We start from the raw sequence: 26,890 nt of genomic DNA, 5'->3' as shown, positions 1-26,890 counted from the left end.
AAGAATAAATAAAGAATTTTAAAATAAATGCAATGTCATACTGTGCCTTATTTTGGGCAAAGGTATATGGATATAAATACATGAAATAGAAAATGGTCTGAACCACTTTGAAGAGAATCAATGAGGATGGTGAAGGTAAAAAACTTGTGAAAATGTTAGTTTTAACCGATTATAAAACCAAAAAAATAATAATAATAATTACTTACTTATAACAGAGAATGTTAAATTTAGACAGAGAATGTTATTTAACATTTAGCTAAGTTGCAACCCACTGACAAAGCGAGTAAATTCTGAAAGGTTCGAGGAAAATGTACAATACGAAGTGAAACATGTCTGTTGTGGAATCCAAGACAGAATTGCTTAACTGTCAGAATTGCTACATTCTAAGGGTATAAGGGAACAGAAAATGCAAAAAAAAAAAAAATTGTAAAAAGATTACCCTACTGACCCTTTAACACAACCAGTGATTTATCTGAATTCCAAACATATATCATATATAGAAATATCAACTATAAGCACTGAGGTCCACATGTTCAATATATGGGATTTTTAAATTTATTGCCCGACTTGTTCTTCGCTTTTCGGCGAGAAGAGTTTATTGCCCAAATTCTCTTTGGTGCTTTATTTCTACACTAGAAATGAGTGGTAGGCGTGGTTGTTGTCAGATTTCGTCTATTTTCATAATGTCATGTCAAAACATGTTATGCACCCGAATTTGTTGGAGGTATTGGTTTTTACTTAAAAGTGGGTGTTGTCACGTCCATATTTTATTTTGAATTAAAAAATGCACATATTAATCCATTCAACCATTGTTTTTGGGTTTCTTGTTGTGCATTTAGCATATTATCATCTTAAAAGTTCTCTGTTAGATTGAGATTCAGACTCTTACAATGGCCAATAAAATGAAGTAATAGACCCATTTTCATTTTAATTTCACCACAATCTCAAATTAATCCGAAAATTAATGAATTAACTTAAAAGAATGACGAGAGTGAAAAATCTGTATTGTGTAACTTACCACAATACCAATATTTAAGCGGGGAATGTTTCACAGTAGAAATAATGCAATTTTCTGCGAATCATTCACTAGATTTGCGATGAATTGCTTGATAACCATTAATCAGGCTCAATAAGGCAAAACTTAGACTCGTCAGTAAATATTACACATGCCCATTTGGTTTGCGTCCAATTAAGTTTTCTTTTAACCCAACTAAAGCGCTTTTCTTTATTATTTCTGATCACGCTTGGATTTTTACAGGTTTTCTTCTTAACATTCCCATCTCGTTAAGCCGATTCTAAATACGAGGGCTGCTATATATACTTCTGGCCTAATAATGAAAATAGGAATATTTATCAACGAAAATGGTTTTATTGTTTTTCAAAATATTCTCCATCAAGATTTATACACTTTTGCATGCGCTCAAACCAATTTTCGAAGCACTTTTTCCATTCCGCTTGAAACACCTCCAAAACATGGTTTTTGAATGCTTCAACAGCATCTTCTGGCGACGAAATCGTTGACCACGTGTGTATTTTCTTGATGTGTGGGAATAAAAAGAAGTCATTGGGTGCCAAGTCAGGGCTGTACGGCGGATGACCCATCAATTCGACGTTTTGGCCGGTCAAAAAGGCGCTGGTTTGAGCCGATATTGTGAGAGCTCGCATTGTCGCTGGTGCACAATGATTCGTCTTCTCTTGTTCGTTTTTCGAATTTCTCCGAAGACTTCAGGCAAACAAATGGTGGTGTACCACTCAAAATTGACCGTCCTACGTTGCTCAAAACGGAACAGTCGCCACATGACCAGTTTTGCCGAAGAACGACAGGCGACCATTTGCTTCGAAGTGCTTCTTTACGAACAACTTTCACGTTGGATTTGGCTCAATACTTGGAAGACCCACACGGTCGATTGCTGTTTCATTTCGGGCTCATACGCATAGATCCATGATTTCGTCACCTGTGACGATCTTATAAACGATCTTTTGAAGCACCGCGATCGTATTTTTTCAGCATTTCTTTACACCAATCCACACGAGCCTTTTTTTGGGCGATTGTCAAATTGTGCGGGATCAACGAGAACAAACCTTTTTTACGGCCAGGTGTTCATGCAATATCGAATGTATGCTGGTGGGAGAAAGGCATAGGCATGCCTCTATCTGAAGGCATGTTACATGACATTATCAGTTCACGTACGGCATCGATGTTTTCTTTAAATGTATCAAACTTACTGAGAGGACGCTCTTTTGACACCTCATCGTGCACTGAAAAAATGGATAAAGTTATAAAATAACCACGCCCATTCTGCTTTCCGAAATTTATCCAGCAAAGCATCTGAGGTAGCAGCTAGTATGCCGCCTATAGAGATTCAGAGATCTAGAGAGACGAATTCACGAGATTATATGAGTTATTAGCTTTTAGGTGATAAAGATAATTATATGGCAGCAATGGTTATAAACACACATTAATAAAGAAATGCTTACTTGCCATTTAGCAATCTTTTAAATTACTAATAGTTTTTCCACTTTACAATACTGCTTTGCTCTAAAGGTATTCTATCTTACGTCCAAAAATTGTCGAAGGTGGACTATACTTTTTCAGAATCCAGAGACCAAATATGTGTAGCCTGATACAGACAGCTGATTTTTTACCGAGATGCATCGGGAAATTGCTTCCCCAAGGCAGAATATTAAAAATTTCGTACCTGCAACATTTTCGGATGTTGTTTAAATAATAGGTTGTCAAAAAAGTCTTGCGGTATTTTCGCTAGTTGGCGCTGAAAGCGCGTAGTTCTAGTTTTATTCGTCGCATCGGGTCATGCTATACCTTTTTGGAAAGCTCATTTCACGCGCTAACACGTGTTTGATTGATTGTCGTTTCTTTTAAGTCGTTCGTGAGTTACAGCGTCGCAAACATGGAGCAAAATAAAGAAAAAATACGGCATATTTTACAGTACTACTACGATAAAGGCAAAAATGCATCTCAAGCCGCCAATAAAATTTGTGCAGTTTATGGACCCGATACAGTTTCCATTTTCACTGCACAACGATGGTTTCAACGTTTTCGTTCTGTTGTAGAGGTGGTCGAAGATGCGCCACGCTCCGGAAGGCCTGTCGTCGAAAATTGCGATAAAATCGCTGAATTGGTTGAAAAAGACCGGCATAGTAGCAGCCGTAGCATCGGTCAAGAGCTGGGCATAAGTCATCAAAAATTCATTTCAATTTCAATAAAAAAAATTCAATAAAAAAAAATTCAATAAAAATACCGCAAGACTTTTTTGACGACCCATTATATAGCTATAAACCGAACATATAGGTCAAGTTAGGCCAAGTATTGAAATTCAGTGAGAATAAGTATTTTTGTGATGGCAGCGTGCCCTTGTGCCAAGAATAGATACAATTGGGCCAATGCTTCCCTATGATTCCAAATATCTAATATAAATATTTTCGAATTTCCAGTTGACATTATAGTGCAACTATCGGTCAACATATAAGCAAATTTTATGATATTCAAAAGTAATTTCTTTCTAATAGGACACTGTTAGGTTGACTAATATAGATGAAATCAGGGCAATATTTCCCCTAGTCCTCGTATATCTAATATTCAGATTTTCAAACAACCGCTTGACTTTATGCCGTGTGTATTGATCAATCCCTAAGGTTTATCCAACTGGGGAAATAACGAATACCCTTACATGCATATATAAACACCCACACATACATATATATGTATGTAGTTATGCTCTCTTTGTGGCTTATATAATTTTGTTATGTATATATTTTGATTATATCAAAAAGGCATTTACTAGCATTTTTATCTTATCTCACACACTATAACTGCGGCACTTGTGCAACGATGCGTCACAACAACAACACACACACATCCTCACAGCATTATTATTGCAATAACACTCGAATTGTCGCCAACCGCGTAAATATGCAATCAAATTGCGGTTAGTGTACACAATAAATTACTTAGCGGCTTTCGATTTTTATGCAAATTCTATATTTTATAGCAGCACATTATAGCTTTTACATATATACGCCGAATATTATATAAATATATGTTTATATATGTATATTTAATTTTTTTGATTAATGGTTTTTTATGTTCATATTATTCGGAACAAAGTGAGTTTGATTGTTGGCTGCATATTTTTATTGTTTTGAGTGTGGCTTATGACGCGATTTAGCTGGATCAATGCGTATTATTTTCTCAACGAATTTGCCGAACTTTATGGCAAGTCATGACATGAGTGATATTCATATAATGTATGTCTGTATAACTTAAACCTATATCTCTATAACTACTCAAGCATTGTACATACAAAAGTAACCTGCCGAGAGTAGAATTTTCCTGATTTTACATTAGTTTAAGCATATATGTACATAGGTGAATCCTACAATATGGGACAACATTGTTTGCGAAATGTGTAAATTCTTTTTCAGAACACATTAAAATATGGTACTAAAACTGAAAACTTTCTGGAATGGCATTCTTCCGAGATTTTTTGTGGAATATTGCAAGAAAACTAAACATTTTTTCAAACAATTCTAATTCACTTTAATAAGAAACTGTGGTCACACTGGTTTTTAAGACTTTTGTTCCTAAACGATTATGTTTTATTGAAATATCCACGCTCCGCCATCCACTAAATTATTTTTAACGTTGAGTCTCGAGGAATTGTACCCTAGACCATCATTTAAAGACGTAATGACAACAATTAATACTGAAATCAAAAGTAAGTTTTGCTTAAACTATGAAAACTTGGGAAAACTTCAACCTCAATATATTTAAATCTTTAAAAATCATTTTTAATTTCATAAGAGTCTTTAAAGACTTGCTTCAGAAAAAGATTGCCCTTTCTCAAAATTATTTATAACAAGTAAGGAAGGGCTAAGTTCGGGTGCAACCGAAAATTTTATACTCTTGCAACTTAGATGAATCAATGCCAGAGAAATATCGTAAAGTGTAAAATGTCAACCGGCGGTTCTGAAGCCAATACATACTGTGCCCAAAAAATAAGGTGGTGGTCGAAGGATTTAGAGAATTATTTTTTTTTTAGGTTGGTAGTACTGTCAGTCATATTTATGTCGAATTTCATGTCAAAATATTCATTAGTGTTTGAGTTACGTGTCGTTTTGTGAGCTGCTAAATGTGAGTTTTTTGTTTTTTGCGATGTCGAAATTTGTTGAGCAAAGAATTTGCATTAAATTTTGTTTACGGAATCAATTTTCTCTGCTATGGATACGTTGAGGATGGTGCAGAAAGCCTTTGGTGATGAGGCTATGTCTCAAAAAATGTTTACAAGTGGTATAGTGAGTTCCAAGCCGGCCGTGAACGTGTCGAAGAACGAAGAGCGTCCAGGGCGACCATCAACTCCTCAACCGACGAAGCTCACGTTCAACAATCAAAGATTCAGCGTTTGAAAAACCAAATCGATTAACAATTAGAGACCTTGCTGATGAAGTTGGCATATCGAAAGGCTCAGCCAATACCATTTTGAAGGATGTTTTGGGCCTCAAGCGCGTCAAATCTCGACTGGTACCGAAAACATTGAATTTTTTGGAAAAAAGGCGTCGCGTTGAAGTGTGTGAAACGATGCTTTCCGACTACCAGGGTGTCATGAAACGCAACTGAACTGAATTATAACTGGCGATGAGACTTGGATCCATGCTTACGACCCCGAAACAACCGATCAATCGAGCGAATATCGTGCCAAAAGAGAGCCGAGACTAAAAAAATCGCGCCAAGTCGCTCAAAAATCAAGGTCATGTTGACTGTTTTCTTCGATCATCCTGGTGTTGTGCATTATGGATTCCTTCCAACCGGTCAAACAGTCAACAAGGAATATTGTTTGAACGTTATGCGTTGTTTGCGTAACGCTATTCGCCTAAAAAGGCCGGAATTGTGGAAAGACAATTTTTGGTTTTTACACCACGATAATGCACGATCCCATACTGCCCTCGTAATTCGTGATCATTTCGCCAAAAACTCAACCCATATCGTTCCGCAACCACCGTATTCACCTCATCTGGCGCCGTGCGACTTCTGGCTGTTCACCAAGCTCAAAAGACCGCTCCGTCACACCGTTTTTATACGATAGAGAAGATTCAAGTCGCAGCGAAGACGGAACTGAAGGCCATCCCGGAAAGCGACTACAACCAGTGTTTCGATGATTGGAAAATCCGTTGGCATAAGTGCATTGCATCGGGAGGGGATTACTTTGAAGGGGATGAAATTGATTTGGAAGAATAAATAAAGAATTTTTAAAATAAATGCAATGTCATACAATGCCATATTTTTGGGCACAGGTATATGGATATAAATGCATGAAATGAAAAATGGTCTGAACCACTTTGAAGGGAATCCAATGGGGATGGTGTGTAAAAAAAACTTGTGAAAATGTTAATTTTAACCGATTATAAATAAAAAAAAATAATAATAATAATTACTTACTTATAACAGAGAATGTTAAATTTAGACAGAGAATGTTATTTAACATTTAGCTAAGGTGCAACCTACTGATAAGGGCGAGTAAATTCTGAAAGGTTCGAGGAAAATGTACAATACGAAGTGAAACATGACTGTTGTGGAATCCAACACAGAATTGCTTAACTGTCGGAATTGCTACATTAATTCTAAGGGTATAAGGGAACAGAAAATGCAAAAAAAAAAAATTGTAAAAAGATTACCCTACTGACCCTTTAACACAACCAGCGATTTATCTGAATTCCAAAAATATATCATATATAGAAATATCAACTATAAGCACTGAGGTCCACATGTTCAGTATTTGGGATTTTTAAATTTATTGCCCGACTTGTTCTTCGCTCTTCGGCGAGAAGAGTTTATTGCCCAAATTCTCTTTGGTGCTTTATTTCAACACAAGAAATGAGTAGTAGGCGTGATTGTTATCAGATTTCGTTTATTTTCATAATGTCATGTCGAAATATTGTTATGCACCGAATTTGTTGGAGGTATTGGTTTTTACTTAAAAGTGGGTGTTGTCACGTCCATATTTTATTTTGAATTAAAAAATGCACATATTAATCCATTCAACCATTGTTTTGGGTTTCTTTTTGTGCATTTTAGCGGTATTATGATCTTTAAATTCTCTGTTGGATTGAGATCCAGACTCTTTAATGGCCAATAAAATGAAGTGATACACCAATTTTCCTTTAATTCTACAATCTCAAATGTCAAAATTAACGAATTAACTTAAAAGAAAGACGAGAGTCTGTATTGTATAATTTACCACATTACCAATATTTAAGCGGGGAATGTTTCACAGTAGAAATAATGCAATTTTCTGCGAATCATTCACCAGGTTTGCGATGAATTGCTTGATAACCATCAATTAGGCTCAATAAGGCAAAACTTAGACTCGTCAGTAAATATTACATATGCCCATTTGGTTTGCGTCCAACTAAGTTTTCTTTTAACCCAACTAAAGAGCTTTTCTTTGATATTTCTGATCACGCTTGGATTTTTACAGGTTTTCTTCCTAACATTCCCATCTCGTTAAGCCGATTCTAAATACGAGGGCTGCTATATATACTTCTGGCCTAATAATGAAAATAGGAATATTTATCAACGAAAATGGTTGTATTGATTTTCAAAATATTCTCCATCAGGATGTATACACTTTTGCATGCGCTCAAACTAATTTTCGAAGCACTTTTTCCACTCCGATTGAGACACCTCCAAAACATAGTTTTTGAATGCTTCAACAGCATCTTCTGGCGACGAAAATCGTTGACCACGCATTATTTTCTTGATGTGTGGGAATAAAAAGAAGTCATTGGGTGCCAAGTCAGGGCTGTACGGCGGATGACGCATCAATTCGACGTTTTGGCCGGTCAAAAAGGCGCTGGTTTGAGCCGATGTGGGAGAGCTCGCATTGTCATGGTGCACAAGAGAAGTCTTGTTCGTTTATCGAATTTCTCTGAAGACTTCAGGCAAACAAATGGTGGTGTACCAGTCAGAATTGACCGTCCTACGTTGCTCAAGTGGAACATTCGCCACATGATCAGCTTTGCCGAAGAAACAGGCGACCATTTGCTTCGAAGTGCTTCTTCCACGAACAACTTTCGTTGGATTTGGCTCGTCTTGGAAGACCCACACGATCGATTGCTGTTTTGTTTCGGGCTCATACGCATAGATCCATGATTTGTCATCTGTGACGATCTTATAAACGTCTTTTGAAGCACCGCGATCGTATTTTTTCAGCATTTCTTTACACCAATCCACACGAGCCTTTTTTTGAGCGATTGTCAAATTGTGCGGGATCCAACGAGAACAAACCTTTTTTACGGCCAGGTGTTCATGCAATATCGAATGTATGTTTGTGGGAGAAATGCAAAGGCATGCCTCTATCTAAAGGTATGTTACATGACGGTCTTGCATTATCAGTTCACGTACGGCATCGATGTTTTCTGGCACAACGGCTGTTTTTGGACGACCTTCACGGAATTCGTCTTTGAGCGAGCGTCGGCCACGATTGAATTCGTTGTACCAGTTTTTTTACAGTGCTATAGGATGGTGCTTCATAGCCATACAAAGATTTTGGTTCATCGGTGCACTCTTGTCGTGATAATCCATGTCGAAAGTTGTGAAAAATGATCGCACGAAAATGTTCACGAGTTAATTCCATTTTTTGGCCGAGATAAATTTTTTAATTCCCTGTAAATAAAACAATTTACCATTAAATGACAAAACGTTCTGAGTGATGTTATGCTAAAAAATGTCAAACTTTCCAATGGAAATGTCAGATTGCACCTGGCAACACTTAGTGTTGCCTAGGCCAGAAATATATATAGCAGCCTCCGTAGTTCGAGTTAAATTATTATTACTAAATGATTGCTGAAACTCTACATTTCGGAACTTTCTTCCTCTCTAGTTTGCCAGTTTTATGATATTTTTGTTATTATTTTACTAGAATTTAGCCTAGGAGTTTATACTAAACATTTCTATATTTAAAATATCAGTTTTATAAATTATCATGTTGTATAATTTTTTCATATCTGCCATGTAATTACCCTTAATCCAAGGTACTAAATCCTTGCATAATAGCGGAAACCAAGTCATCCACATTTTTGTACAAAATATAATTTTAGTTGGCATAAATCTTATATAAAACGGTATTAAAATTTAATTCAGCTATTTTTGTCACACCATTCATACACTTTCTAGTCTCCCGATGACACACATATGCACGCCGCCAGTAATATTTCTGTACACCTGCAGTGCTCAGAGCCTAACATAAGCTCACATTCATTGCCTAAGCATAAAAAAGTTTGTGCTTAACTTGAATGCAAGTGGAGAATCCAAAAAAGAGCTGTGACCTGAGGCTTTGAGCGTGAAAAATTAATGACTGTCATAATGTCTTTGTATTAGTTAGGCTGCGCATCATCAACTGCGTGCTTGTTAATATCCTCTGGAAGCAGCAAGCGTTTTCAGAAATGTGTTATTCAGCTCAATCGCAGCGAGGGCGTCTACTACCTGCACGACACACCTCCATTGAAATAAAAGCGCAAATAACAAAAATTTAATGGGATCGCATTTAAGGCGGCTGCGAGATGAAAAAAGCACTTCATTGTGAGTGGGTCACCAGCAGCACTGACAGCTGACATTTTTAAAAGTACAACAAAAACACACTGTGGTTGTTAAGAGTTCCCAACAAAAAAGAAAGTAAATTTCAGCGTCATCACAACCGCGTTTATTATAATGACTTGGTGGCGCTGCAGTCAAAAGTCGTTTTTGGTGCGAAATTCGTTTTGTGTGAAAATCATGTGAAAAGGTGTGAAATTGCTTTTAAACAAAAAATTGAGCAGCCAAGTGCCGGTAGCAGGTGTCATACTACACACTCATATGCACACACACACAAATAAACGCATTTCAATAAAAAGCGCATGACTGTAGGCGGGTCTGTGATTATGCAGCAAATTACTTTGAGCACTTGCGTTGGTCATCAAGTACACTTGTGCGCGCTTTTATGCTCGTGTAAGCCGAAAGCAGGTGTGCGTCGAGCACCACATCGTCATGCCATTAAATTCTAAGGTTTGTGTTTACAATTTTTTCCTCATAAAACATTACACTAGTGGTCGTTTTTAGTAAACTCACATTAGGGGCGCCGAAAACATATAAAGAGAGGAGGAAGAGCATGAAAAAGGTGCCATAAAAGTTAGGAAAGTTTTCAAGACTGAAAAATCTAGACGCGTTTCTTAGGAAAATATTTATGGCTTTTATTAAACTCTTGTTCAAGTGTCAAAACACACTTCATGAAAATTGTTTATACATTAATTTTATATTTACTTATTTAAGAACTTCTCGAAAACTTTTTCGAAGGTTTTCTTTAATCCTTTGCTTTTGCCGCACAGATTTCATATTTTTTCACAGTTTTGGTTTTTTTGATAGGTAGCTACCCCCTTCAATATCTACTTGTATTTACATAACTTTTTCGGGAACAACAAAGCGGCGGGGGCCGATGGATTGCCGACCGGGCTATTCAAACACGGCGACGAAGAACTGATAAGGAGCATGCATCAGCTGCTTTGTAGAATATGGTCGGACGAAAGCATGCCCAACGAGTGGAATTTAAGTGTGCTATGCCCAATCCATATGAAAGGAGACCCCACAATCTGCGCCAACTACCGTGGTATAAGCCTCCTCAACATTGAGTATAAGGATCTATCAGTCGTATTGTGTGAAAGATTAAAGTCAACCGTCAACAAACTGATTGGACCTTATCAGTGTGGCTTTAGACCTGGCAAATCAACAACCGACCAGATATTCACCATGCGCCAAATCTTGGAAAAGACTCGTGAAAGGAGAATCGACACACACCACCTCTTCGTCGATTTCAAAGCTGCTTTCGATAGCACGAAAAGGAGCTGCCTTTATGCCGCGATGTCTGAATTTGGAATCCCCGCAGAACTTACACAGTCGTATTAGTTGACTGACGTTGAGTAAGACTAAAAGCTCCGTCAGAATCGGATACCAAACGAAGTTTCAGACAAGGCGACTAACTTTCGTGTGACTTTTTCAATCTGCTCTTGGTGAAAATAACTGGAGCTGCAGAACTTAATCCAACAGGTACAATCTTCTATAAGAGTGTACAGCAGCTGGCGTATGCCGGTGGTATTGATATCATCGGCCTTAACAACCGCGCCGTTAGTTCTCCTGTTTTCAAACAAACAGTCGTCGCACTCGCGACTAGGCTCCCACGTCTGTGTTGACAGTCATAACTTCGAAGTCATAGATAACTTCGTCAATCTTGGAACCAGCACCAACACCAACAACAACATCAGCCTCAAAACACAACGCCGAATAACTCTTGCCAACAGGTGCTACTTCGGAATGAGTATGCAACTATGAAGTAAAGTCCTCTCTCGACGAACAAAAACCAAACTCTATAAGTCACTCATAATTCCCGTCGTGCTATGTGGTGCAGAAACATTGACGAAGACAATATCTCATGAGTCGACGTTGCGAATTTCCCAGAATATCAATCTTTTGGAATGGCTGCTTATTCTCTTGATGTAAGTCCCATTGAAAACATCTGGGGATGGCTGGTAAGAAAGGCTTACGAGAATTATAGTCAATTTAATACGATTTCTGATCTTAAAACAGCTATTTTGGATGCATGGGTTTATTAACCACAGAAAGGCTTTCTCATTTCACCAGCTTAACACGAAATCGAATACTCGTACTTATTAAAAATAATGGAAGCACAATAAATTATTAAGATAAAAGAGAAATATGTTTCCTTCCTTGTTTTCGTGGTATAAGGGCTGTTTTTATGGCAATGAAACACAGTTTTCAGTGCAAACCGCTTACTAGCTGCAATATTATGAAAAGTACCGTTAGAAAAAAATTGTTTTTATAGAATTGTTAAAGTTACCATAGAGCTTTTAGGATGGAAACATATTTTTTCAGTATTTCACAGAAATTAATTTATTTATAGCAATGAAACAAAGTGTATATATAAACTATTGAAATTTTATTGCGCAATAATATTGAAGCTATGCATCTAATTTGTTGCGATGCGCTACTGTGTGATATAAAATCAATTTATTTTACATATACGAAATATTAAAAGAAAATATTGCACAATATTATTGAAGATATGCATCTAATTTGTTACGATGCGCCACTGTGTAATATAAAATCAATTTATTTTACATATACGAAATATCAAAAGAAAATATTGCACAATATTATTGAAGATATGCATCTAATTTGTTGCGATGCGCCACTGTGTAATATAAAATCAATTTATTTTACATATATACGAAATATCAAAAGAAAATATTGCACAATATTATTGAAGATATGCATCTAATTTGCTGCGATGCGCTACTGTGTAATATAAAATCAATTTATTTTACATATACGCAAATTGAAAAGAAAATATTGCACAATATTATTGAAGATATGCATCTAATTTGTTGCGATGCGCCACTGCGTTATATAAAATCAATTTATTTTACATATACGAAATATCAAAAGAAAATATTGCACAATATTATTGAATATATGCACCTAATTTGTTACTATGTACGTACGTAGTCCTGTAACTCATAATATACTTGTATACAATTAACTTTTTAGTTGCAAAAGAAATATTTCACAGTATTATTGAAGGCATGTGTCTTAGTTTTTGGTATGTACCCTTGTAACATATAAAATAATTTAACTTTATATACACACAAAATACAAACAAAAATGTTGTTCAATATTACTGAAGATATGTATATGCATATGTAACACATAAAATCAATTAACTTTACATAAGTAAAATATTAAACTTCGTTGTGTAATATTGAATGACAGACTTCAATTTTACTCACAGAATACGTATAAATTAGATGTATAGTACATACCTGAAATGTGCTAATTACACTTCTGAAACTAATAATACCAAATGTACGATACTGCGAGTGCGCAACCTTGACAGTGTGCACACAGAGCAGTAATAATTAACCCACAAACGTACTTACGTTTAGCCCACGGCTAACCCACAAATGCCATGAAGAAGCAAGGAAAGTGAAATTTCTTGGCAAAAAAATATTACAATTGAAGAAAATAAGTTCAAAACATAAAAAATGTGTGCATATGAAAACAGTTTTTTTTTTCAAATTTGTGCTTGGTGCCGCGCACGACTGCACACCAAAAATCTGTTGTTGTGTTTGTGTGTCGATATGTGAAATATATTTGTCGGTCACTTCAATTTTATGTTCACTTTGTGAGAAAAAAATATGTGCGTGGCTATTTTAGAAAATTCTGTTTTCCAATTTGTGGGTCACTCATGTCTCACGCTTCATAATTTTTTTTAATGGACCAGTAGAATAATTGGCAGGCAGCAAGCGTTTTTATTCATTTAAATGCAGCAGAAATGCTGTCAATAAACGAAATGAAAGACTACAATTTCTGCACTAATTGCCTTGTGTGAGGAATTGGCCGACTAAACCAAGCGAAAATGAATGCAAAGTCTATTTTTCTTGCATCGCTTCAATTATTGAAATGCTTGGATAGTGGAAAATAGTTTCTTGGAATTATTGAAACGAACTTGAAGGAAATTAGTTGATATGCGATTGAAATTTGGATTAAATTTAGAATGAATTTGAATTTAATGCCTCCATTGAAAAATTTAGGTTTTGCAAAAAGTGGGGTCGTTAATAAAATTATTGATGTTCAATTTTTTTTTTTCTTGTTTCAAATAAAGTCAGGTGGCAAGTCTATAAGATGTCATACCATTACGAATTTTGTTTTAACTCTTCGATCGACTAAAAACGGCTCCACGGATCGGCAATTTCAGCTTAGGGAACAATAAAAATTCACATGGTGAATACGTTGGTTGATCAATGGTATTCCTTGCGCTTTTGGCTTTAAATCCGGTCACAATCGTGACGTGATGTGCAGGTATCTTCGTGTAAGATCCATTAATTGTTCTTCCATAATTCCAGTCATTTTCGACGTGTGTTCTCCCGCAAATGCTTCAATACGCCAAATAGAACTCCTTATTGACCGTCTGTTCTTTTGGAACAAATTAATGATGCACCAAATCATGAAAATGAGCATTACCTTAATTTTTGGCTTGGTTAGAACTATAAAATTTGAGAAAAATCTTTGATCGATATTTTTATCCATTGTAAAAATCCCAACGCACTGCTGAGGAGTACCGACTTAAGCAGCTGCTGTAAGCAAACTGGTTGACAGATCGCGCTAATATTAAGGACAGTCCTACCAACTTAGCAAAATACATTTTTGGAAATATCATGAATTTTTGGACGCTTTTTTGTCAAAATTTATAGTTCCAAATCAAAATTGCAATCCTTTTATACTCTTTTATACCATAGGAAAATGTACAAGATAAACTCGTTTATAATTCTTAGCATTTTCAGCACTGTTTTCAAACTATATACAACTAGCTGACACCGCAGGCGTTGTCCTGCTTGAAATTATGTGTTTTGAAATGAAAAGAAAGTTGAATTTGCATTGTGTTAAAAATCATTTATTTTCGATTTTTTCGAAATTTTTTTCAATGTAACGCAGCTTGAAAATCAACATTTTTTGGTTTCTGTTCTGCTACGTAAATGTATAGAGAAGATAGTTTTCCAACTCGTGAACACGCCACGTATAACTGGCCGTGTGAAAAGCATGGCATTTCCAGATTTATGCCACACACTTTTAGTGACTATTATTGTGTCCTGTTGATTGTCTTCGCAAATGTAATTTTCACTGGAAACTGAATACGTTCGAACTGAAATGGCAAATCGTTGAAAATCAAAGAAATTCGTAGAAACAAGCCTTTCTGTGCCTTGTATTTGATAACTGCGGCACAATCAGTAGAGTTTTATTATACAATTTCGGCGCATGAAGATTGCGAAACATAATAATGACAGATACAACTTTGAGACGCAAATAATGCGGTGACATACCAAGTCTCTCCAAAGATTTTAGAAATTCCATTGGATAATGCACGGCTTAATATATTTGGCAGCTAAAATTGTGAGTGCACTCAAGTAATCGTAGTGACGATAATTTAGCCAATGTTGGCATTAACATTCGTGTTGAGTTCATATTTCGTTAAAGTGAATTGACAAAAGACAGGTGGAATTGATATCAAACACCTGGATGTATCAACCGGAATTGACCCATGTTCAATTCTTAACGAATACGATGTAAAATGTCTTCGGTAATGTCATTTTTGTACGCATCCCATAATTGACGCGGATTTGAAGGCTGATATGTCGAAATGATCATCGCGGTAAGTGTGCGAACTTCAGTGGCATGCGAAGTAACTATCGGATCGTCCATTGTTTGATTCCAGTGATTATCATGTTCCAACAATTGTAATTGCTGGCAAGCATCTCAAAAACTTGCACACACCGTACCATTCATAGTACGCAATGACACAAATGAAATTCAACCACGTACATTTATCAATAGCAACCGAAGTAGAAGCAATCGTCGTTTTTCGGGTGGAATGTTTAAATTCGTCCTAAGGCATTAGTTCAGAACACACTTGGATGTCAATCTACTGATTAGTCTTTCTTTCTGCGTAACTATTTCTTTAGCGATGCATTCCATGTATAATATCAAGGCATTTCCGAATAGAGCAATGTTCTCGCAAACGAATGTTGAGATGTTGACGCAAATTGAGAAAAAACTCGAGACGCACAACAGTCGGAAAACATTCATTAATTGTAAAAGTAAATATCCTACAAAGCGGTTTGTTGCAGTTCACGTATCGACCAATTGGATACTTGCTGATCTCATCTCGTTCAAGGCAAATAACCGCCATGTTGCTTTCTTTGGTGACGTATTTGCAAACGTATTTGATCGATTTCACCAAACTGCAATATTCAACATTGATATGAGTTCTGAATGTGAATTAAACAATAGTGGTGAATATAGTACGATCCATGTGTTGCCAACTTAGATATTCCCTCTTCTAAATTGAATGCCGAATGTTCTGCCATTGTCGTCTGGTGAGCGACGCCGATTGAGCGGATATCCATCATTTCCAGTTTGCGTTTCCGAAAGAAAAGCACGTGGATAGTGTTTCGTTCATTTATTGTCAGACATACAAGCCGAGGTGGATAGGGGTGTCCGCAAAGGTACATTAACCATATTGGTTTTCATCACTTCGTATAATACTGGATCTTTCTCTGCAATAGGAATTTCCGCAGAAATGATTTCATCAATTTTATCTGGTGTAACCACCATCCACCATCCAAAGAAGAATGTGTGCGTGCGGCAAATCTCTTTTTTGCAACTCAACATGGAGCCTATTCTGTAACTCGATTCGAAAAAACAATTTACTCGAATTCGGATTTTTTATATTCTGTAACTCGATTTTCGGATTTTCAAGCCAATTTTCGAATAAAATATTCGTTAGCTTTTGAGTTGTAGAAAGCAAAAACGAAAATTGTACGCATTTGTTCTGGCACAGGGTGGTACAACTTTCACATATATACAACGTAGATCCGAATTTCGAATAGAATACATTTACGAATCGAGATACAGAATAGGGCCCCAGAGTACATCTAACATCTAACAGCACCATATATGTATACCCTACGTTGCTTCAAGATAAAGTCCATCAATCATCATAGCTGTTGTTTGAAAAGTCGTGCTGTGACATCGTGACGATCGCTTGCTGATTGAACGCGATCCATAATTCCACACGCATGTCATCACATCCTGGAGGTACTTGTTCATGTGCCTTGGGCTGCCAATATATGTTGATGGCAAAAAGAACGCCGACCGGCCGCCTTCGTTACAAGTTTCAAACTGTAATTGATCACTTTGTGTGAAACATACATAAAGTTTTCACTGAATAATTTTCAATGATTTTTCCTTTGGATAGCCGGAATAAAAAGCAAGCGACCAAAATTGAGCAAATCAAAATATTGAAAAACAAAATAAAACAAAAATTGAAAAAAAATTTTTATGGATAAAAGATACTTTTTGGAATTGTCAAATTTTCCGACTTTTCTTCATGAAAAGTATAAGGTTGTTTTATTTCTAAACCTTCCCCGATTCACAACGAACAACCTCTGAAAACCTATCAATGGCATTGCTGCAGCCGTTCTCGCGCCTTAGCGTTACTAACATACAAACATTCAAGAAGAGGGCTGTTTTTAAGGTTTACCGGCAATTATTCGAGTTTTTCTCGTCATGAAAACCATCTTTGAACTTCAACAAACTTTTCAAAAAAAGAATTGGCCAAATAATATATATTATTGATCTGGAGAATCCGCTCTATCTGACCATACCCATTTTATTCCCGAAATTCTGGGACGGTATACTAAAGCCGACCACAAATTAGTCCAGGCGTTGTTGAGTTATGCACTTACCAACACATTTTGGGATTCATTTTTATATTATACTAGAAGAAGTTATAATATTGATAGTCGTCAAAAATTTATGACATAATTCTATGAAACCACAATATCTCATCCGTTGTTAGATGAATTGAGAGTACGATGCGTGATAAATAATAAAACATCGATCCAAGAACGCTGTCTGGCGAAACCACATCAGACGTCTTCACTTACTGGAGATATGGTAGATTTATTAAAAACCCGCTTTCGAGGAATCCAAATTGATAGGTAGGAAAGGCTTGACTTTTTCATAGCGAAAAATTTTGTGATTTTCGGGTTTCTTTTGGTTGAGCAATTTATGAACATTGCATAAATTCGATTTAAATAATCATTTTACCGGCACTACCACTTTCTGAACTCGATCCACGTGGTCTCTAAGGTCTATCCGATCTTGTTGATATAATAAGTAAATAACCAAAGCCAACCTTACATCCTTGAATAGAGTTCCATGTCTGCTTATATTCCTCTACTAAATTCGTTTCAGTAGGTCAAGTGAAAAGAAGTTCATTATTTCTCCAGTAGACGGGCTTAGCAATCTATCTCGCGTTGTATAAAAGTGGAAGATTTAAGCTTGCTTGGCATCAGCAAAGCAAAAATAAGCCAAATTATACAGTTATCAACATATTTTATATGCAACATGCGATGTACATACATAAATCGCTGTTGAATAGGTTTATTTCTGATTGCCTCAAGAGAAAATTGACTGTTCCAGCTGTTCGTTAATAGGGACGAGGGTTTCTATGAGATCCACATTAATAAATAGCCTTCAAAATGGCAACAAGATATCGATCAAAACTCAATCGGATCGATCTCATTATGAAAAATAAGACTTTGGGTTTAATGCAAAAATAACATATTTCTTAGTCCTAGACCTATTACTTAGCAACAAATGTTTTATAGATTTATTAAGAAAACATCAACTAAGAGTTACTTTTGCTTTCTTTTTCTTACAGACCTAACTAGACTAACTAGAGCTACGGTGGACGCTTGTGTACAAATAATCAAGCAGAGAGGACAATACCGCCAAAATGCGAAATTTAATTGTCCGCAGTGGCGGCTTTGAAGACTTTCGCTCCTTTTATAATCGTACTCCTGGCACTGGCACAAAGACGCACACATAATGTGCTGCGGCAATGAGAACATCATAATCCTTGCAATTCTACCGAGTAGCAACGACAACGCCACAAACAATTTGAGCTGATTTACTGCGGCGCACGTGACAGAGTCGCAGCCAGAACCTGAACCACAGAGACAAAACCACACATACCGCAATCATAATGGATGCAGTAGGAAGCGCGACAATGTGGCGGCGACGCAAGCCAATAACAACAGCAACTACCGCTAAGCCACTTTACCACCCAGCAACGTTGACTTTAGTCATACTGTTGTTCAACATCACCTCGGCGGCGCTAACTTTAGCTGCAGCATTGGGCACGACAAGCGAAGCGGCAATTCAGCACAGCAACATAACCAACAATATTACAACAAGTGCAACAAAAGCACACATTAATGCCACAACCGAAGTTAGTTCGACTCCACCAACTACCGAGGCGCAGCTAAAAACTGTACTAACCACAACGCCGGCAACGAGCGCGGCGACTACGATGAGCGCAAGCACGATGAGCACGACCATGAGTATGCATCGAGGCGGCGGCGTGGATGTGCGCTATGAGGTCGAACATAAAGATGACTTAATCAACGATCCATATGTGCAGATCGTCTTCTGCGTCATCTATACGACCGTCTTCGTGTTGGGCATATTTGGCAATGCCCTCGTTTGCTATGTCGTCATACGCAATCGTGCCATGCACTCAGTTACGAATTACTTCATAACGAATCTAGCGATCTCCGACATATTGCTCTGCGTGCTGGCCGTGCCATTTACGCCGCTCTACACCTTCATGGGCCGTTGGATATTCGGCGCTACAATGTGTCATCTGGTATCGTATGCGCAGGGTTGCAGTATATATCTGTCGACCTTTACGCTGACAGCGATAGCTGTGGATCGTGTATTTGTAATCGTGTTCCCCTTCAAGCCGCGCATGCAAATACGCACCTGCTGTTATACGCTCGCTTTTATATGGTGCTTCTCCTTGGTGGCCACTAGTCCCTATGCCTTATATATGCGCGTTGTTGTGGCGCATGTGAAGAAAAAGTATGTGAATACCGGTGAGACGTTCATTGCGAATAGTACAAATAGTCTGCGCGATCATCTGAATGCCACAACCACACCTTACGGTATTTATCTGCTGACCGATGCGATTACGACGGTGGCTTCGGTAACTGGTGTCAAACTTAATTTAGACGTTTCACCGGACGCGGAGGATGATGATGACGATGTCACGATATACTGCGAGGAGAATTGGCCATCGGAGAGTTTTCGCCGTGGTTTTGGTATTTTGACAACGCTCGGTCAGTTTGTCGCACCGTTAGGCGCGATTACGGTATGTTATATTTGGGTGTCGGTGCGTCTGAATATGCGCGAACGCTGTCGGCCTGGCGCTAAATCGGCGGCGCGCGATGCAGCCGATCGTGAACGTAAGAAGCGCACAAACTTCATGCTAATCGCGATGGTTGGCGTGTTCGCTTGCTCGTGGTTACCGATGAATATTGTCAATATGGTTGATGATTTCTATGACAAATCGAATGATTGGTCTTTCTACACATTCATCTTCTTCATAACGCATGCGCTGGCCATGTCGTCCACTTGCTACAATCCCTTTTTGTACGCTTGGTTGAATGAGAACTTTCGCAAAGAGTTCAAACATGTCTTGCCCTGCTTTAATCCATCCAAACATCGTCAAGTGAATCGTCACTGTTATAATCGTTCGGATCGCAATACCTGCGAGGGCGGTCGGCGTCGCAATGATATGAGCAATGGCGTCGGTGTGAGCATAGATATCGATGAGGGCGATGATGATGAGCATGAGAATGGCGTTACGCAGGAGACATCATTGGCCAGAGTGAAAGACAAGTGCACGAGCGAGACACTCGAACTGACTTGTAGCAATAGTGGTGATGTCTTAACGTCGAATAAGTGTTGTAATACGGTAATGGTGCATGGCACGCATGTGGTGGATATCACTGTGAATGGCAAGGGTCAACATGATAATTGTAATAATGCGCTGGATGAGGATTGTGTGTCGGGTGATGAGCATACCGTAGAGATGCATTTTACGGAGACGGCGTTCGTGAGTTTGGACAATGGCAAGGATATTTGCCTGTTGGAAGCTGGCTGCAACAAAGAGGTGGGCGAGCAAATTTTTAACTAATGACGGGTGAGTTTAGTGCGTAAGATGGGGTGGGACGTATAGAGAAAAAGAAAATTTGAGAGAGTAAGAGGCGTAGAGTCGGAGAGTCGGAGAGTGAGACATAGCTGAAGTTGGAGAGAAAAAAAGTTAAAAAAGAGAGTTATGTAGAAAGCAAAAGTGTATGAGACGGTGTCTCCCCTTCCAGAAGTGAAAAGATTTTGTGTGCAGAAAAAAGTATTACACATGAAAAAACCGTGATTTAACATAAAGTCGACGGATAAAAGATCGTGTGTGTAAGAGAATTGAGCAATAAAAAGAGTGTATAATATTAGAAAGAGACAGTAGTTTCATTGAGAGAACGTATTAAAGGAGCTTCTCGTTGCCCAAAAATCGATTCTGTTGATTAGCGAATAGTCATTTTGTAGCGGCAGTTTTGTCTAGTTTACAGTCTACTTCAGAAAAAATTGGAGGATTTAGTCATTCGGTCACAAGAACTGTCAAGTCGCGCGGCCAAGCTTCGTAGACCGTGAAAGCAACATTTCAATAAAACTCATTTGATACGGATACGCTCATATCTCCGAAACTATTTGTCGAATTAACTTAAAATTTGCGGAGATTATTCTCAAATTTCGTTATAAAGTGTGGATGTAGATGAAATTGAATTTGATTGGAGCTCCGGTATTAAAGTTTGAAAAAGCCCCATTTGCTCTTGAACGATCTGACTTTTTCATATGCTAATTGACGCTTTTTTTAAACAAAATGACGTTCTTCCATTTTATAATAAATAATTATATTATAAAGGGTGATACATTTGAAGCTACCAAGATTTTTTTTTAAGAAAAAACACAGAAACTTCAAATTAATGGGGAACGTTTATTATCATTCTAAAGAATATACTTTGGCATTTATTTTTTGAAGTTTGTCTATTTCAAATATTAGCCGCGGCTACGCCACAGATGGTCCAACCGTTGAATCCAAATTTCGATTACTCGTTCGAGCATTTCAACTGGTAACTGGCGAATAACACACGTAATGTTTTGTTCCAAGTCCTGAGTCGAAGCGGGGTTATATTTGCATAGAATTTAGACTTTATATATCCCCACATGAAAAAGTGTCACACATATTGGTGACCAATCGACCGCCCCGAAACGTGAAACTATCTGCTCACCGAATCGTTCTTTCAATAAATCCATTAATTGATGCGATGTGTGGGAAATGGCGCCGTCATGTTTAAACCAAATGTCGTCGAGTTCACTAGCTTCCATTTCATATATCAAACAGTCTGTTATCATGGCGCAATAACGGTCGCTATTAACGGTTACGTTCTCACAGGCATCATCGAAGCAATATGGACCGATGATTCCAACGGCCTGCAAACCACACCAAACCGTGCTGAAATGGCAGCTCTTGTATCTTTTTAAGTTGCGATTCGACCCATTTCGTTTTTTTACATACGTTGAACAAAATTTAGCTCAAAAACTTCGTATCTTCTTGGAACTTTTCAAAGATTCCATAGAGCGAAGTGATGTCGTTTGGAAAGATCGAACGGCCTCAGTTCTTGCACAACCCGATTTTGTACGCTTTCCATTTAAGATCTCAACGTAAAATGCGCCAAGTCGTTCCATTTGCCAGTCCCAGCTGCTGCGAACGACGTCGAGTCGACTCTCGCTGGTTCTTATGATAGGTGATGGTGTTGCAAATAGTAAGCTCAACAGGCGCGAAACACATTCTTTACATAACGTGAATTTTCGTTAAAAAGTTGAACGATTTGTAAACGTTGTGCGTTATTCTTTCCATGATGAAATGAATAAAAATAACACGACTAACGAGTGATCTGTAAAAAACAGGCTATTGAAAAAAGTACATTTACTTGGATCAGATGTTAATACTTAAATGCTTGCATAGTTTAATTTACTCAATTATAGTGTAAAGTTTGCTTCTTTAAGCATATTCATCTTCAGTGTAAGTGAATGTATGACACAATGAATATGTACAAAAACTCATTTATACTGACTTTTATGTGCTACAATTGCGGAAGTAAGCGGATTACCATATTGCCTACAGGAAAAATCTCAACAAAAGAGTATGCGGAAATATTATGCGATGTATAAAACGGCGTAAAATACTGTTATACGTTCACGTGTACTCAAATATGAAACGCACATCAAATTTTTTGTTGCATATATACCGACATACTTATGTATGTATATAGGTAGAAACCGGATTTCCTCCTGCTATCGCTTAGTCAATGCGCTATGATTACGCAAGATAGCTTGACGGCACACACTCGTACTCAAATGGCCCAGACAGAGATAAACCAGAAGAAAAACTCGACAGACCAATACATACATACACATCTATTATATAATCCTGTCAAGAGATCGCATGTTGCTCTCATATTTCTTTGTTTGCTTTTTTCAACGCATGTCTTTCGTGCTCATGCCGTTTCATGATGAGCGCTCCAGCGTTGCAGTTAAGGTGACTTTTTTCGACCTGCCAACAGGTCAGACGGCAACAATGGCTCATCATACGTGGAAAAAAGAATGAAAAATGCCGACAGAATAAAGTTTATCGAGCACTTGAAATTTTAATAGGCCAACATAGTTACACAATGTTTGATTTGCTAAATTTTTTCGGTATTTTTTTCAAGTTCACTGAGCGCTGTGCGTATTATTTCAACTCACTCGTCATTTGTAGGCTGTCCTTTAAATGCCTTAAAAGTCTGCCTTTATTGCTGCCTTTACATGGCATTTAGTTGTTGAATAAAACATTAACCGTCATTTGTTATATATGAGTATGTCGCTTTCGGCTTTCGTTCACATAAATTAAAACGCCCGAACCTTTTTCGTCATCACCCCAAGCAAAGGCGTCGTCATTTATATTACATATAATGTTGTAATTTATATTTTGTTTACTAAGCGTCGAAAAGGAAAAGGTCCAACTAATCATATACTCCCTTTGAAGTTGGCTTAGACAGCGCTCTTAAAAAGTGATTAAGTAATAACTTATTAAGACTTAATTTATGGCGGAAAACTGTGTTGGTTGGCGGTGTGGGTAAAATTTTAAAAACTTGAAATGTAATTTGCAGACTATTTCTCAATTTTTATCTACGTAATTAATCGAATTTATCCTCGCTTATTAACATTTTTGTATAACTTGCATGCGCATTTTGAAGATGATTAAATTTATGCGAAGAACAAAAATGTTTAAATGTAAGCCTTTACATTTTCTTTAAATACTGCATCTACTATCAAACTGACTTCCAGCATCCTAAATATATTACTATCAAGAGCCAAGTAGAGGCATAAATAGAATGTTTCTTAATAAATTCACGCCAGTGCCATCTAGCGTTTTTAAAATTGACGAAAAGACACGTCGGCCATCCCTATGTCAGTAGACAGTGAACGTCTGTTCTCTGTGACGCCAAAAGATAATTTTTGTCAAGATTTCATCTTTCAAATGTTGGCCGCGGCTACGTCTCAGATGGTCCATTCGTTGAGTCGAATTTTCGAAGATTAGTTCGAGCATTTCGATTGGTAACTGGCGTGACAAGCGTGATGTATTGTTCCAAGGCCTGAATCGAAACGGGATTTGTCCGCATAGACTTCAGACATTATATACCCCACCGGAAAAAGTCTAACGGTGTGATAACAGATGAGCTTGGTGGCCAGTCGGACAACATTTGGTTCGAAAACGTAGGATCTTCTTGGAGCTTTTCAAGAGCCTAGAGCATAGAGGGAAGCGATGTTGTTTGGAAAGGTCAAGCGGCTTCAGTCGTTCCATACGTACGGCGCCGAATCGTCTTCGTGTACACCCTCAGCTAAGGCTGCTATATATATATATTTCTCCGCTGCTGGCTAAACGTCGTCTATTCGGTAGAGTATTATCCAAAAAGGAATGCTATTTTTCAAGATGGGTGATGGTTATGCGAATAATAGGCGCAGTATGCCGATTATGTTGGCCATGAGTTGGGCGAAGCGCGCGAAACACATTTTTTACAACGGGAATTTTCGTAATAAAGTTGAACGATTTGTAAACGTTTTTCAACCTTAAGTGTTTCTACGATGTTATACCAAAAAAACACTCAACATAAAATAATATGACATCTTGACACGACTCACGCGGGGTCTGTCAAAAAATTCTATTGAAAAAAGTCAATTACCTGTTATATATTTAGCCGTACTGCCGGAGAGCCTTTTGGACTGACTCCTCTTGGGCAAATTATAATTGCTGCAAGATGAACATTGCTAAGAGCGAGAGGACCTCTTAAGGTACACACGGGTCAACTGTCAAACGTGTTTTACGTGGGATCCTGCTTATGTAAAGCTTAACTCCACGGTGCTCAAAAGCACAACGGATCAATACAATGCGTCGATCAGCGCCCTGAAAATTGGGTAAGGATTTTCAGTAAACCAATTGGCAGTGCGGTAAGGACACACTAACCACCTTGGTAGGGCTCGAGGCTCCATCTAAAACCTCTGCCGTACTTTGGGTCCGGGCACCCGGTTGCAATGTAACTCCACATTCAACTGACAAGTCAGTTCTTCCCGCGATTTGGTTTTAACCACAGCCACCACGAATCTCCACAAAGGGGCCAAACCCTACGAGCAGACTGGAGCGAACTCCAGGGGCTACTGCTCCTCGTGGTACCAGGTTAAAGCCTTTGGTATTGACCTTGTAGCTGAAACTACGACCAGCTGAGCTCTCCACAGCCCCGGACTGGTGCTGAGGATTTTAGTCGCCTCTTACGACAGGCATGCCTTACCGCGGGTATATTCGGTTTCCCCTCGAACCCGGAGGGGTCCCCCCGTACCCGCAGGGGGAACACACGGGTCAGAAGGATCCCGCAAGAGAAGCTTGACCAAGCATGAGATGTACTACTGTGATCAAAGTAATCACCTCCCGCTGCAATACACTTATGCCAACTAATTTTCAAGTCATCATAGCACTTGGAAAAATCTTTCGTTGTGATGGCCATCAGAGCCTTCTTCGATTCAGCTTTTATATCCTCAATTGAGTCAAAATGTTGTCTTCGTAGTGAATTTGCTGAATAGCCGGAAGTTACACGAAGGTAAATCAAGCGAATGCGGTGGGTGCGGCACGATACTTGTATTAGTCGAAAATGTGGCGAAGTGATCACGAATAGTCAATGCAGTATGAGATGGTGCATTATCGCACTTCTTTGTTCAATAAATTCAGACATAGTAAAAATCGAAGAATTAACTTTTAGAGTCTCACAAACCGACTCGTATCTCAAATACTAATAAATCTTTTGATGTGAAATTTATAGATAGATGTCACTAACAGTACTACCAACTTACAGAAAAATTTACCGATTCAAAAACATGATCTAGTTCTAACATATAGATACTGAAGATGAGATACTAATTTGAACTGGAGATAAAATGTTTTCGTTGCATCGTCTCTTCTACGAGATAGTCTGAGTCATGCAAAAAATAAATTTGCTATCGATTCTGGATAAGTAGAAGTTACACTTGCTATAAAACGAAGTTGCCTAAAAGTTACTCTTGATTCGCTTAAGCAACTCGAGCTCGTCTTTCAATGTCGCTACATGGATGGTATTCACTTGGAGGCAGTCAATAGTCTGATCGGTAAGTTGTGCAATATCGTCAACGCAATTAAGGAGTGTTTGATTGATTTTCCTAGCATCTGGAGTCGCTCCATGCAGATGTTTACAAGGATGGCTTTTGTGAAAGCGTTCTAGTAGAAATTGCCTGGAGAGGAGTTCATTGTATTCCTTAATCAGAAGCATACGGGCCTTACGTATATATGTTCAATAGGAGATATTTAGAGGCATCCTGTTGTTGTACGGTACCCAGTCTTCTGACATCTCTAAAGCTTCTTCGTCTACGTCTCCGTACGTACATACGTTGCTTCATAGTTTATGTCGGGAATTTAGTTGCATTATTCTGCAATACTAGGATTCAAACTGTACTCTTTTCTCCAGCTCTTGAGTATGGTCGCTGTGGGTTTACTAGAGGACAGACAGAGAAGATGGTGCTTTACTTTGAAAACATGTTAACAGTTCCAACTAAGGCGACGTGTCGACTGTGCTTTTGGGCTCGAGGAAGGATGAATCAACTATCTGCCTCAACGGTCCGTATTTGATTCATCGAATGCTTATCGAGAGTTCTGGAGTTTGTTTATAACTGGTACAAATTCAGTGATTTTACTAATGGTTCTTTTGAAAGACCTCGGCTTGCAATAACTCTGAGAGCTTCGTTGTA

The 26,890-nt window shown here is 38.0% G+C and overlaps 1 protein-coding gene across 1 annotated transcript in view; it reads left to right on the top strand.

Moving 5' to 3' along the window:
* LOC120777940 (prolactin-releasing peptide receptor) overlaps window positions 1-26,890 on the top strand; it is a 123,179-nt gene that overhangs the window by 43,041 nt on the left and 53,248 nt on the right. Inside the window, exon 2 of the mRNA XM_040109541.1 lies at window positions 18,345-20,669. Coding sequence (XP_039965475.1) covers window positions 18,669-20,663 — 1,995 coding nt within the window. The 5' untranslated portion in view covers window positions 18,345-18,668 and the 3' untranslated portion in view covers window positions 20,664-20,669. The remainder of the gene's footprint in view (window positions 1-18,344; window positions 20,670-26,890) is intronic.

This window comes from Bactrocera tryoni, chromosome 5 (assembly GCF_016617805.1).
Source record: "Bactrocera tryoni isolate S06 chromosome 5, CSIRO_BtryS06_freeze2, whole genome shotgun sequence".
NCBI classification, from domain to species: Eukaryota; Metazoa; Arthropoda; class Insecta; order Diptera; family Tephritidae; genus Bactrocera; species Bactrocera tryoni.
Note: the sequence above shows the minus strand (reverse complement) of the source record. Positions and strands in the feature narration are given on the sequence as shown.